Source organism: Oncorhynchus clarkii, chromosome 11 (genome assembly GCF_045791955.1).
Source record: "Oncorhynchus clarkii lewisi isolate Uvic-CL-2024 chromosome 11, UVic_Ocla_1.0, whole genome shotgun sequence".
In the NCBI taxonomy this organism is placed as follows: domain Eukaryota; kingdom Metazoa; phylum Chordata; class Actinopteri; order Salmoniformes; family Salmonidae; genus Oncorhynchus; species Oncorhynchus clarkii.
In genome coordinates, this window is record NC_092157.1 from 17,026,289 (window position 1) to 17,041,449 (window position 15,161).

At 42.8% G+C, this 15,161-nt stretch overlaps 2 protein-coding genes across 2 annotated transcripts; both read right to left on the reverse strand.

The window, feature by feature from the left end:
* Positions 1-2,678: 2,678 nt before the first annotated feature.
* Positions 2,679-4,482, reverse strand: LOC139420298 (lipocalin-like). The gene is made up of 6 exons (XM_071170225.1): positions 4,288-4,482; positions 3,914-4,053; positions 3,743-3,822; positions 3,556-3,669; positions 3,050-3,151; positions 2,679-2,924 (listed from the first exon to the last, which is right to left on the reverse strand). The coding sequence occupies exons 1-6, from the start codon at positions 4,375-4,377 to the stop codon at positions 2,905-2,907; spliced, it is 546 nt and encodes a 181-aa protein (XP_071026326.1). The 5' UTR covers positions 4,378-4,482; the 3' UTR covers positions 2,679-2,904.
* A 778-nt stretch (positions 4,483-5,260) lies between these two features.
* On the reverse strand, positions 5,261-13,022 carry LOC139420299 (complement component 8, gamma polypeptide). The gene is made up of 7 exons (XM_071170226.1): positions 12,572-13,022; positions 12,262-12,407; positions 8,746-8,816; positions 7,716-7,823; positions 7,352-7,456; positions 7,212-7,247; positions 5,261-5,348 (listed from the first exon to the last, which is right to left on the reverse strand). The coding sequence occupies exons 1-7, from the start codon at positions 12,749-12,751 to the stop codon at positions 5,329-5,331; spliced, it is 666 nt and encodes a 221-aa protein (XP_071026327.1). The 5' UTR covers positions 12,752-13,022; the 3' UTR covers positions 5,261-5,328.
* Between the last annotated feature and the right edge of the window lie 2,139 nt (positions 13,023-15,161).

Below are 15,161 nucleotides of genomic sequence, written 5' to 3' on the forward strand. Positions count from 1 at the left end.
TAATTAAGTCATATTTTGCTATGGAAGTGATCAACCCATACTATGGTCAAAAGTGACTACCTTTTACCTTAATTGTCCAGTTATCACAAAAGTTAAAGAAACATTTTTTTTTTTTAAATTATTATTATTTTTTACCCCTTTTTCTCCCCAATTTCGTGGTATCCAATTGTTTTAGTAGCTACTATCTTGTCTCATCGCTACAACTCCCGTACGGGCTCGGGAGAGACGAAGGTTGAAAGTCATGCGTCCTCCGATACACAACCCAACCAAGCCGCACTGCTTCTTAACATAGCGCGCATCCAACCAGGAAGCCAGCCGCACCAATGTGTCGGAGGAAACACCGTGCACCTGGCAACCTTGGTTAGCGCGCACTGCGCCCGGCCCGCCACAGGAGTCGCTGGTGCGCGATGAGACAAGGACATCCCTACCGGTCAAGCCCTCCCTAACCCGGATGACGCTAGGCCAATTGTGCGTCGCCCCACGGACCTCCCGGTCGCGGCCGGTTACGACAGAGCCTGGGTGCGAACCCAGAGTCTCTGATGGCACAGCTGAAGAATATTTTCTTCCATCTACCCTGTTAATGATTTCTTGCACAAAAGGTTCAATTTTGACAAAACTCCTTGTGTTTTTGCTCATTCAGAATCTATAGAGCATTTATTTATTTTTAATGTTGCCATTCTAGTAAACTATGGGTTGAAATTCAGTATTGGTCGTGTATAAAATCTCCTAAATGACCTATGTTTACCTTTGATGATGTTAAATGGCATTATGCTTATCCTTGTAATTCTGATCATAACTATTTATTAACATTACTATTCTCCAAATATTATATCCACAAATGTAAATGGGGTGGGAAAATTCCTTATTTTGTTTATTTTTTTCATTGAACTGTTACAATTTTATAAATCCCTCAAACTTGTGAAACTTAAAAAGTTGGAATTATTAGAAGTCATGTCTGTTAATGTCTCATTGCCTTGTCCTGAATTTGTCTTATTCTTTTTTTGAGGGTGGGAGTTCAGGAGGGGTTCACCTGCTGTTTTGTACATTTATTTTTTCATTGTATACACAGGAATGTCCCTGTATTGATGTGTAATATTGGTATTATTGTTGCAATAAAAAATACATTATTTCATATTTTTCTTTAACACATTTTTATTTACTCTGTGGTAGTTTTATTTAGAGGCCAGAAACAGAGAAATCTGCCAATTTTTCTTAACTTCTTAGTAAAGCATTGTTGGTTAAGGGCTTGTAAGTAAGCATTTCACTGTAAGGTGAAACACCTGTTGTGTTCTGCGCATGTGACAACTAAAATGTGTTTTGATTGGTACTTAGGACAGTAGGAGGCTGAAACAAAATGCATACATGCTGCGTACAGACCTGGTACTGACAAACCCGCTATAATCCATCCCCTTTTCATCAGAATTGTTCCAACTAAAACAATAAAGCTGCATCATAAATCTTTTTTCCAGGGCAAGTCTTTATATCTAGCTAAGAAGTGTTGTGCTTGAAGAAGGATTTTTTGGATAGGTTGGATAATGTGCACTAGCTCATTAGTTAGCTTGCTAACTGAGCCAGGCCGTCACACACACTAATGAATCGAGTGGGGTGGTAAATGCAACACTTAAGATGCACAACACTTAAGATGAAGACCATTTAATTCACTCTCCATTATTCTATACTGCCAGTGCGCTTGCTAGTTAATGTTTGCATCGCCATTTGCCAGCAGGACAAATTACTCTCTGCAGCTTACATGCAGCTGCTTCATTCAAAAACGAGTCGATTGTGATTTAACTATCATGTTGCTAGCTAGTTAACACTAGCAACAACATTAGTGCATCTTGCTAGCTATCTACAGCAGGCACAAGACAAACAAGCTACTACCACCTTATGGTCTGGAATATTTAGACTATTGGATCGGTGGTGGATATTTGCTATGTGAACAGAGTTAATTGCCAACACTGGGAAGAGGTGCTAAGTACCTTTCACCAGTCAGTATCCTTGTGTGTCTGATCTCTTATTATTAGTTTGAATTACAAAATTGAAGAGTACAACAGAAAGCTCAGCCATACAATCAACTTTTAGTTCTAGCCTCTGCTTTACCGAATGTCACACGGAGCTGTACAGCTGCTGTTATTCTGAGATCCTGAATGGCTACAGAACAGCTGTACAGCTGCTGTTATTCTGAGATCCTGAATGGCTACAGAACAGCTGTACAGCTGCTGTTATTCTGAGATCCTGAATGGCTACAGAACAGCTGTACAGCTGCTGTTATTCTGAGATCCTGAATGGCCACAGAACAGCTGTACAGCTGCTGTTATTCTGAGATCCTGAATGGCTACAGAACAGCTGTACAGCTGCTGTTATTCTGAGATCCTGAATGGCTACAGAACAGCTGTACAGCTGCTGTTATTCTGAGATCCTGAATGGCTACAGAACAGCTGTACAGCTGCTGTTATTCTGAGATCCTGAATGGCTACAGAACAGCTATTGTTTAACTTTTAAAATACATTTTCTTTATCCTCATCATTCTAACCTTGTATATTTATGAAGTCCCATTTGTGATTAAAAACCTGGGACTCTCTGGAATGGCTTCTGAAATGTACTTTCACATTAATGTAGTGCAGGTAGGTTTATGTAATTGTAACCTGCGTATTGTTTACATTCACTTTTAGACTTGAGTTGTTACACATTCTTTATTTCAGCACAAGAAAATCAAAACAACATATCAGCAGTAAAAAAATGTAGAAAAGGGATGAAGAGTGGTGCATCGAGGGGGGTGGGGTTTCTTGTTTGTCTTCTCCCAGGAGAAGAGTTTGGATGTGAAATGGAGAGACAAAGGAGAGGTGGAACCGTGGAGGAGGATTCGACGAGGGATGGGGGAGGGGGAATCAGTGAAGAAACACTTTATGCCTCGGTACATTCACCTTCAATACAGAGGGAGAAAAGAGTGAGCAGATTATTTCTACTGAAGCACACGCGATTGTTGTAATATTTTACATACAGTAAGTATATGTGTGTGATCTTGCATGTATGCTGTGTAATGTCACACCATTCTTGGGCAGGATAGCAATGTTGTCGGAGATGATTCCTGTATCCAGAGAGAACTGCATGAACTTCTGCTGCAGTGCTGTGCTCACCTCTGGAGTGCGACCTGCAACCACAACAACACCAAGTTAACACAAGGTTAAGACAACACCACACATTTAACACAACCAGGTTAACACAACACCACCAGCTTAAGACAACACCACCAGCTTAAGACAACACCACCAGGTTAACACAACACCACCAGGTTAACACCATCAATCAATCATATTTATAAAGCCCTTTTCACATGAGCCAATGTCACAAAGTGATATACAGAAACCTAGCATAAAACCCCAAACAGCAAGCAATGGAGCTGTAGAAGCACAACACCACCAAGTTAACACGACCAGTCTAAAAACGCAGACCAAAGAACTGATTAATTACACACACACACACACACACACACACAACACATGAACATCTTTAAAAGCGTCAATTCATTTCAGAAATGCAGTCAGACAGACTTACTGTAGAGCTTGTTGAGCACCTCAGGTACTCCGTCTTTGGTCTTGATGGTGTGGATCAGAGCAAAGTCATCATACTGGACAGCCACCACGCGCATGTCATTTTCATTGTTCCAACCTGAAAGGGAGAAGGGGAGAGAAGTTAGGGAGGGGGACTTATGTCAACTGTGTGCGTGTGTGCACATACTCACGCTGGCTGGTGAAGGTGAAGCGGCCTGGGATGTCAGTCTTCTTGGCTAGATGTGTCATCCTCCAGCAAGTACCATCAGCGCTGAGAGAGAAAGAGCAGAGTCAGTGTGAGTTCTATAGACAAACACACGCCCACGCACACACACACACAATGTTCTCTCACACACACTGACTTCAGGTTGGTGTAGGTGAGGTCTAGGTCTCCTCCGGCGGTGGGCAGCATCACGGAAGTGCCCATCTTCATGTCAGCCTTATGGCTCACAAACCAATGGGCGTTGGTGGCAAAGCCCACAATCCACCACCTACCAGCCATCTGGGGAGCGTGAGAACGATATAGTTAGAAACAGAATAAGAACGACATATCATTCATTCTCACAATTCAAATTGATTCCATAGTCATTGCAGATTACACTGTGTACTATGCTCTTCTCTGACCCCACCTCAGAATCTCTTGTACACCTTTTCTCTCAGCTTTTTGCCTGCACTTTCTCGATCTCATTTGTTCTCTCAGTATGTTTCTTTCTGTTGCCCTCTTTCTCTCTCTTACCTTCTCCAGGTTGAAGTCTTTCTGGGGCACGACGTCGATGCAGGCGACCAGCGCAGCGCACAGCAGAACTCCCATCATCCTCAGCATCATGGTTACAGATCGGTGTGTGCTACTGCTCAACTCTCCAGGGTGTGTGTGAGGAGAGAGTGAATGTCCTTATATCCTCCAGCTTGTACCACCCCACCCCTCCTCTACTCCTCCCCTTTCCTAACCCCTTGGCTCCAGTAGTTAGTCCCACCCCTCCTCTACTCCTCCCCTTTCCTAACCCCTTGGCTCCAGTAGTTAGTCCCACCCCTCTCCATCCCACAAAGATATGTAAATGTCACTCTTACACAACTGCACATGGAAGAGGGGGGGGGGGGGGGAGGGACTATTTATTCAGACAACTCATATTCCTGATCACTAGCACCTCCACCATGAAATGCATATGTAAGCATGAAGACACATGAGTATGTACACACATGCACAAATATGCATGCACTGACACATACACACAGTGTCCTCACAGTGAGCCGGTAAAGCAGTCCTCATTACCGCCGAGGGATGCATGCTTGCAAGATGTGAGTTGTAAAACTAGTAAGAAAATGTAACCGTTTGCAGGACAGAACATGGGTTCACAGAGGTCTAAAGTCATGTTGGGGTTTGGGGGAATTCCTCCTAAAGTATACATACAGCTGAGGTCTGAAAGATACATAACTTTGAGGGATACATAATGGCCCTGAACTCTCTTTGTTCTGAAGGAGGCAGGCAGAGTCTTGTAGGCAGGGAGTTGGTTACATAATACACACACGTGTACACAGCCTCTCTCTGGGATGTTTAGGATGGGGGCTAGGGATTTGCAGACCCCTGTTTTGTAACTAAACCCCCTGGCCCTCCAGGCTGCATCTGGGACTCATTAGCATGCGAGAGAACCCCCTAAGTAAGCCTATCCAGAGAGGAGATTCAGTAGTGAGTACAAAAACACGCACACATAAGCAATTCAATCATTTTAATATGCCATGTATTGATGAGCAGTCAGAATACAGGGTCTTGGAATCTTCCTCAACATATTGGCACGCAGTCTGGGAAGGAGAGATGAAACAAGCTCAGAAATAAACTCAAACTATACGAAGTGAATTAAGTTAGAGAAAAATAAACATGCCCATTTTATTTTTACAAATCTGTTTCTATACTATAGATTTGCAGTCACGTTTTCAAAACAGTTAGGTAAACTTGTTAACGCAATTTATCTAACTGACCGTTGTGCAAGTACATTTCCACATGCCCTGCAAAGGAGTAAACGTGATGTTTTTTTTCAAAGTTAAAGGGGGTTGGATGCCATTCCACCAATCTGCATCTGTCCGAATCCCAAATCACCCCCCTTCCCTTTGCCTCTCTCCATTTGCTCCGAGTCTACCAAAGATGAGGGAGGGAAAATCATAGAGGGTGTATGGGCTAATTAGGCTTCAGCCTTCAGAGCAAAGTGCTGTCCCGACATAGCCTGTTTGGAGTTTGACAATTTAAAGGCCCAGTGCAGTCAAAAACGTGATTTCCTGTGTTTTATATATACAGTACCAGTCAAATTTTTGGACACACCTACTCATTCAAGCGTTTTTCTTTATTTGTTACATTGTAGAATAATAGTGAAGACATCAAAACTATGAAATAGCACATGTGGAATCATGTAGTAACAAAACAAGTGTTACATATAAAATATATTTTAATTTGTTTACTATGTTTTTGGTTACTACATGATTCCATAGTTTTGATGTCTTCACTATTATTATACAATGTAGAAAATAGCAATAAAGACAAACCCTTGAATGGGTAGGTGTGTCCAAACTTTTGACTGGTACTCTATATTTCCACACTATGTTGTAATAATACTGTGAAATTGTGATAATGCCCTTTTTTTACAAGAGCAGTTTGAAAAGCCTGACATTTCTGCCAGTTTTGGTGGAATAGAGTTTTGGCCTTCATGGTGACATCACCATTATTTAATAGACCAAGAAAGAAAGTTCCGAACCTCTCTGCCAATAACAGTTAGTTTTCAGTTCTCCCCTGCCCACTCAGACCACTCCCAGACAGTCCTAGCAAAAGTCTTGCTTGAGAAATTGCACTTAGCTAAGAATATATTTTAGTTTGTTTTCAATTAAAATGGTACAAAAATAATCACAGCAAGGTACTTAATTTTTACCAGTAAATAATTTGATATTGAGGTAAAAACGGCTGTATTGGACCTTTAATACAAAATAATGGCGCTTCATGCCTAATTATATGCCACGTGTATTTGTTTTTGTCTGGTTTCATGACTTGACGCATGTAGTAACGTGCAATAATTCCTAAATAAAATAGTTTACTTTACTGGGGTTTATATCTTGTAAAAGGACTGGGGGGGATTTGTTCATTTAATTTCATGCTTGTTTTATTATTTAAACATCATTACATCATTCAAGTCACAAGTATGTTCCGAAGTTAATTAGTTTATTGATTACTTTGCCACTCTCTGGAAGTCACCCTCTGAGTTTTATCACCAACACATGCCAACCGAGGGCCCCGAGCTTGTTGGTAAGCGTGAAGGGGTGGTTTAGGATTCTTGTTTTATTTACATTTTTTATTTAACTAGGCAAGTCAGTTAAGAATAAATTATTATTTACAATGACGGCCTACCCGGCCACACTGGGGCAATTGTGCGCAGCCCTATGGGAGTCCCAATCACGGCCGGTTGTGATACAGCCTGGAATCGAATCAGGGTCTGTAGCACTGAGATGGAGTGCCTTAGTAACCTCAGCCAGCTGGTTCTTGTCCTTCTACAACAGATGATTCTGAAGCGTCTACATTTATATTGATGTACTCTATATTTGGACAATTCCTTTATTTTGCCATTGTAGGTCCACGATGCCCCACATAAATGGTTTAACAAATGTTTGAAATGGTATACTCACTGATCACATGGTCCTTGTCCACAGACTCGCAGTGACCTGTACAGATTGGAAACAATTTCATTTTAAGTATGTATGCAGGCTGTGGTAGAGATGTAGTTATGGCAGGCTGTGTGTGTGAGTTATGATAGAGAAGTTCCTACTGTAGTTGGGGAAGGCAAACACATATGCCAATCCCAGGCCTTTTTTCTCAGCCAGGTCCTCAAACTTATCCAAGATGGCTTCTGAAAGGGTATCCTTGGATCTGCCTGTAGAGAAAACACAACAGCCTCCTTGAAACATTCTCAGTGACTTCAACATTAATGTTTCTGAAATGGTTTACTGAATGTGGTTTGGTGAACCATATCTCCCAGAAGTAATGCCTAGGCTTTAGCTCTGCTGGCTAACAGAGTCTTGTCGTGCTCAGAAGACCTGGCTTCAAACCGATATATTGTCCCATAGTGTTGGCTTGCATGTTGTTAGTACAGGGTATCAATCAGGTTGGCAGCATGCAAGCCGCAGACTGACCGTAGAGCTTCATGGTGAGCTGTCCCTGTTTCTGGTAGTAAAACACAGCGTAGGAGCTATAGTCTGACTCTCCAATCACTATATCAGTGTTCAGCAACGGTCTACTACCTACATGGAAAACAATAATAGTTAACAATAGTAATACAGTAATATCAATAACTTTGACACAAGATCAGATTTGCACCTCATTCTCAACTAATGTCATTTGAATGTGAACATGAATTCTCCTCTGGTGTTCCTTTGAAACACACATAGTAAATCTATCACAGTGATTGTTCCCAGACTATAGCGTGTGATTTTGATAAGAGAATTTCCAATCCCAATGATATTAACAATCAATCAATAGCTCTGACCAATTCCCGAGGTTTGTAAGACCATGGGTATAATAATAATTAGTCAAAGACTCAGCTTATACAAAAGGTTAGCACAGTTTATTCAGAGTACGTTCCAAAGTCAAGAATACAAAACAATTCATTTTATACTGACTTCTCACGCCCACACATTCACACAGCCATATACACACACACACACACACACACACACACACACACACACACACACACACACACACATCCTGCTACCCAGCCGCCAGAGCTTTGTGACCTCGTTCTTGACATGTACTCCCTGTTCTCTCCCAAGCTCAGACAGTCTGTGTTTAAAATACCATAAAGACATATTGTTCTACCCTAATTCTGAACTAGGACTACACATTTATTGATTATGATTTTATACATTCTAATCAATTCCATACAATTATATGTTTCAGGGCGGAATATTCTAATCATTCAATTAGCAGACAATTCTCACCTATCAGATTTGCATACTTTGAATGAAAAGCCAATCAGTTTAGAGCAGTGGAATGTTGGGGACACAGGGTTCCAGCTGCAATTTTAAAGAGACAAAGCAGTGCTCTCAGAGATACAGTTGGAGGAGACTGCCGGGTGGAGGAGGAGAAGGCAGAGTGAAGAAGGGTGTCTATAGCAGTTAACAGGGCTGTAAGGCATGTCTCTGTGTGTGACAGGACTCTTACCATTGAGTACAAGGCGTCCTGGGGTGGGGGTGATGGTGTACGCCTGCAGGATCTCCCAACACTGGTGGTTACTGGGGAGGGGGGGACAAAAAAAATAAAAGTTAGACAGATCAGCGGAGTTATCTACTCAGGTAGCTTTAACATTGCATAAGACTGTTTGTGTGTGTATGTGTGTGCGAGTGTGTGTGGGGGGGGAGATTTGCAACTTGCACAACCAACTATTTCCTCTGGTTCAGCCAGATTCATTATATAACAAGTCAAAACAGGCATAACATTTTCAGTTCCCCAGTATAGGAACAATGTCTATAGAGCCAAGACTGTCTTTTTCAGGTAAAAAGTGTTGTGGAGTGGTGTAGTTTACTGTGCTTACTGACACTTTGAGTAAGTTTGACTTGACATAAGAGACAGAGAGAAAAGGAGAGAGAAAGCTGAGAGAGAATGTGAAGAGATAAGAGGTAGATAGCGAGAGAGAGTGCTCTCTGGTGGTAGACTTGGGTACTCTCCGAAAGAAAGGACTTGAAGATCAAAAGGAAGGAAGAGCGTGAAAGAGGGTGCAAAGAGAGAGAGAGCGAGAGAGAAACAAAGAAAGAAAGAAAGAGATATGGAAAGAGAGTGAGAGAGCGAGCAACAGAAGCAGAATTCTGCAAAAATATACTTTGTGTACAAGCAGAGCAGAATTAGGACTATACCCGCTAGTTATCCAAATCCAGAAAATAGTTGTTAAATTCTACAACCACCTAAAAGGAAGCGATGCATACACACTAGGGCTCTGTTCACAAATACAAACAGACCCCACAGAGCCCCAGGACAGTAACACAATTAGACCACACCAAATAATGAGAAAGCAAAAAGCTGACAATGACACTGGAAAGAATCAACCAAAAAAACAGAGCAAAGTGGAATGGTATCTGGCCCTTAACAGAGAGTACATAGTGGCAGAATACCTGACCACCGTGACACCCAAAACAAAGAAAATCCTTGACTATGTACAGACTCAGTGAGCACAGCCTTGTTATTGAGAGAGGTAGCCATAGGCAGACCTGGCTCTCAAGAGAAGACAGGCTATGTGACCACTGTCCACAAAATGAGTTGCAAACTGAGCCGCTATTCCTAACCTCCTGACAAATGTTTGACCACATTAGAGAAACACATTTTCCACAGATCACACAGACCCACAAAGAATTTGAAAACAAATCAAATATTGATAAACTCCCATAGCTGTTAGGCGAAATATTGCACTGTGCAATCACTGTAGCATAATTTGTGGCCCATTGCCATGAGAAAAGGGCAACCAGTGGAGAACAAACACCATTATAAATACCACCTATATTTATCTGTCTATTTATCTTCCCCCACTATTCATACTACAACTACTTTCAAATTGCTAAAACACTTTACAAAGCTGATAATATAGCACTTGAAATAACACTGAGTGTAACTCACAGGCGTGTGGTAGTGCTAACAGAGAGAGAGGAGTGTAACTCACAGACGTGTGGTAGTGCTAACAGGGAGAAAGGAGTGTAACTCACAGGCGTGTGGTAGTGCTAACAGAGAGAAAGGAGTGTAACTCACAGACGTGTGGTAGCGCTAACAGAGAGAGAGGAGTGTAACTCACAGATGTGTGGTAGTGCTAACAGAGAGAAAGGAGTGTAACTCACAGGCGTGTGGTAGTACTAACAGAGAGAAAGGAGTGTAACTCACAGACGTGTGGTAGTGCTAACAGAGAGAAAGGAGTGTAACTCAGACGTGTGGTAGTGCTAACAGAGAGAAAGGAGTGTAACTCACAGGCGCGTGGTAGTGCTAACACAGAGAAAGGAGTGTAACTCACAGACGTGTGGTAGCGCTAACAGAGAGAAAGGAGTGTAACTCACAGACGTGTGGTACTGCTAACAGAGAGAAAGGAGTGTAACTCACAGACGTGTGGTAGTGCTAACAGAGAGAAAGGAGTGTAACTCACAGACGTGTGGTAGTGCTAACAGAGAGAAAGGAGTGTAACTCACAGGCGTGTGGTAGTGCTAACAGAGAGAGGAGTGTAACTCACAGGCGTGTATAGTGCTAACAGAGAGAGAGGAGTGTAACTCACAGACGTGTGGTAGTGCTAAAAGGGAGAAAGGAGTGTAACTCACAGACGTGTGGTAGTGCTAACAGAGAGAAAGGAGTGTAACTCACAGACGTGTGGTAGTGCTAACAGAGAGAGGAGTGTAACTCACAGACGTGTGGTAGTGCTAACAGAGAAAGAGGAGTGTAACTCACAGACGTGTGGTAGTGCTAACAGAGAGAGAGGAGTGTAACTCACAGGCGTGTGGTAGTGCTAACAGAGAACGAGGAGTGTAACTCAGACGTGTGGTAGTGCTAACAGAGAAAGAGGAGTGTAATTCACAGACGTGTGGTAGTGCTAACAGAGAGAGAGGAGTGTAACTCACAGACGTGTGGTAGTGCTAACAGGGAGAAAGGAGTGTAACTCACAGACGTGTGGTAGTGCTAACAGAGAGAAAGGAGTGTAACTCACAGGCGTGTGGTAGTACTAACAGAGAGAAAGGAGTGTAACTCACAGACGTGTGGTAGTGCTAACAGAGAGAAAGGAGTGTAACTCAGACGTGTGGTAGTGCTAACAGAGAGAAAGGAGTGTAACTCACAGACGTGTGGTAGTGCTAACAGAGAGAAAGGAGTGTAACTCACAGACGTGTGGTAGTGCTAACAGAGAGAAAGGAGTGTAACTCACAGGTGTGTGGTAGTGCTAACAGAGAGAGGAGTGTAACTCACAGGCGTGTATAGTGCTAACAGAGAGAGAGGAGTGTAACTCACAGACGTGTGGTAGTGCTAACAGGGAGAAAGGAGTGTAACTCACAGACGTGTGGTAGTGCTAACAGAGAGAAAGGAGTGTAACTCACAGGCGTGTGGTAGTGCTAACAGAGAACGAGGAGTGTAACTCAGACGTGTGGTAGTGCTAACAGAGAAAGAGGAGTGTAACTCACAGACGTGTGGTAGTGCTAACAGAGAAAGAGGAGTGCAACTCACAGACGTGTGGTAGTGCTAACAGAGAAAGAGGAGTAACTCACAGGCGTGTGGTAGTGCTAACAGAGAAAGAAGAGTGTAACTCACAGGCGTGTATAGTGCTAACAGAGAGAGAAGAGTGTAACTCACAGGCGTGTATAGTGCTAACAGAGAAAGGAGTGTAACTCAGACGTGTGGTAGTGCTAACAGAGAGAAAGGAGTGTAACTCACAGGCGTGTATAGTGCTAACAGAGAAAGGAGTGTAACTCAGACGTGTGGTAGTGCTAACAGAGAGAAAGGAGTGTAACTCACAGACGTGTGGTAGTGCTAACAGAGAGAATGGAGTGTAACTCACAAACGTGTGTAGTGCTAACAGAGAGAGAGGAGTGTAACTCACAGATGTGTGGTAGTGCTAACAGAGAGGGAGTGTAACTCACAGACGTGTGTAGTGCTAACAGAGAGAGAGGAGTGCAACTCACAGATGTGTGGTAGTGCTAACAGAGAGAAAGGAGTGTAACTCACAGGCGTGTGGTAGTGCTAACAGAGAGAGTGGGGTTTTGGGAGGAGGGGGGCGTCAGGGTCATCACAGTAGCCTCCACCTTCAGACCGTTCTTCATCAGGAAGTTACACTTAGACGCTGCGTTGACCAGGTACCACGGCCCTCCCATCTACAACACACACACACACACACGATACAGCAGGGTTTCAACATTGACAACGTCAAGGCACGTCCGCCACTGGCTGAGTTTGTGCTGTATTTGTGAGATCATGTTTGCACACACATACACACACACACAAACACACTCACACACAAACACACTCTTGTACCTACCTGTTGTATGTCAATGTTCTGAGCTGGGGGGGTGTCGTCAATGGGGTTCACCTTGAGCTTCTTGGGAGGTCTCCTCTGGGGTCGTGGTCGGCTCTTTGCTCCCCCAATCGCCTCCGCCGACCCCCATAGACACACACACACCACCATTAGCATGGTAACACACTGCCACACCCCAGTCATTCTAGCACTGTCCCCAAAACACTCCCAACACCGCTCTCTGCTTCTTCCTTCTGCTGTGTCTGTCCCACAAAGTTCTTATCACAATGCTAGTGTAATCTGATTGATTTTGCCTGGATCCCTGCTAAATGATTATGTCTAGTGTAATACCAGAACTGATGTCCATCGACAAGGAAAAAAATGACCCACTCCTCCCTCGATTTATCTTTCCCTCTGTCTTGTGTCCGACCGTCACTTTCTCTGTGCTGCCTCTTTCTGGACAAATGTTGACACACACACGCACACACACAGAGGGGGTGATGACCTCTTGCTGTGTTTATCATTAACAGCCCTTTACTGGCAGTGGGCTGGACATACCAGTCAGTGCAGTGTGTGCTTCTGACAGAGAGGGGGCGATGTTGATATCATTGTTGTAACTGCATTGCATTCAGGTATTAAGACCACTCGACTTATTCTAAAATGGATGACAAAAAAATATCCTCATCAATCTACACACAATACTGACGAAGCAAAAACAAGTTTGTAGAAATTTGTGCAAATATATATATAAAAAACCAACTGATATATCACATTTACATAAGTATTCAGACCCTTTACTCAGTACTTTGTTGAAGTACCTTTGGCTCTCGAGTCTTCTTGGGCATGATGTTACAAGCTTGGCACACCTGTATTCGGGGCGTTTCTCCCATTCTTCTCTGCAGATCCTCTCAAGCTCTGTCAGGTTGGATGGGGAGTGTCACTGCACAGCTATTTTCAGGTCTCTCCAGAGATGTTTGATCGGGTTCAAGTCCATGCTCTGGCTGGGCCACTCAAGGACATTCAGAGACTTGTCCCGAAGCCACTCCTGCATTGTCTTGGCAGTGTGCTTAGGGCCTTTGTCCTGTTGGAAGGTGAACCATCTAGTGATAATTTCATTACTGAGAGAGACTTGGACAATTATTCAAACAATCATCAATGAATTATTGCAATAATGAAACTGTCGACCGCAAACTCTAAGTTGTGAAGCTGAGAGCTTCCCTAACAATGAAGCTAGAGTGGACACCATAAATACTCAGCATTAGCAGGCCAGTCTTACTCTTGGTTAAATATATAATTGTTTACCATTAATATCAAACACATCAGGTAAATATGTAATTGTCCCCTTCTCCCTGATTGCTCAGTTTGGCCATGCGTCCAGCTCTTGGAATAGCCTTGGTGGTTAAAACTCTTTCCATTTAAGAATGATGGAGGCCACTATGTTCTTAGGGACCTTCAATGCTACAGAAGTGTTTTGGTACTCTTCCTCAGATCTGTGCCTCGATACAATCCTGTATCGGAGCTCTGCAGACAATTCCTTCGAACTCATGGCCTGGTTTTTGCTCTGACATGCACTGTCAACTTTGGGATCTTATATAGACAGGTTTGTGCCTTTCCAAATCATGTCCAATCAATTTAATTTATCACAGGTGGACTCCAATCAAGTTGTAGAAACATCAAGGATGATCAATGGAAACAGGATGCACCTGACCTCAATTTAGTCTCACAGCAAAGGGTCTGAATACTAATATAAATAAGGTATTTATGTTTTTTTTTTTATATATATATATATATATTGCGAAAGTATTCGGCCCCCTTGAACTTTGCGACCTTTTGCCACATTTCAGGCTTCAAACATAAAGATATAAAACTGTATTTTTTTGTGAAGAATCAACAACAAGTGGGACACAATCATGAAGTGGAACAACATTTCAAACTATTTTAACAAATCAAAAACGGAAAAATTGGGCGTGCAAAATTATTCAGCCCCCTTAAGTTAATACTTTGTAGCGCCACCTTTTGCTGCGATCACAGCTGTAAGTCGCTTGGGGTATGTCTCTATCAGTTTTGCACATTGAGAGACTGACATTTTTTTCCCATTCCTCCTTGCAAAACAGCTCGAGCTCAGTGAGGTTGGATGGAGAGCATTTGTGAACAGCAGTTTTCAGTTCTTTCCACAGATTCTCGATTGGATTCAGGTCTGGACTTTGACTTGGCCATTCTAACACCTGGATATGTTTATTTTTGAACCATTCCATTGTAGATTTTGCTTTATGTTTTGGATCATTGTCTTGTTGGAAGACAAATCTCCGTCCCAGTCTCAGGTCTTTTGCAGACTCCATCAGGTTTTCTTCCAGAATGGTCCTGTATTTGGCTCCATCCATCTTCCCATCAATTTTAACCATCTTCCCTGTCCCTGCTGAAGAAAAGCAGGCCTAAACCATGATGCTGCCACCACCATGTTTGACAGTGGGGATGGTGTGTTCAGGGTGATGAGCTGTGTTGCTTTTACGCCAAACATAACGTTTTGCATTGTTGCCAAAAAGTTCAATTTTGGTTTCATCTGACCAGAGCACCTTCTTCCACATGTTTGGTGTGTCTCCCAGGTGGCTTGTGG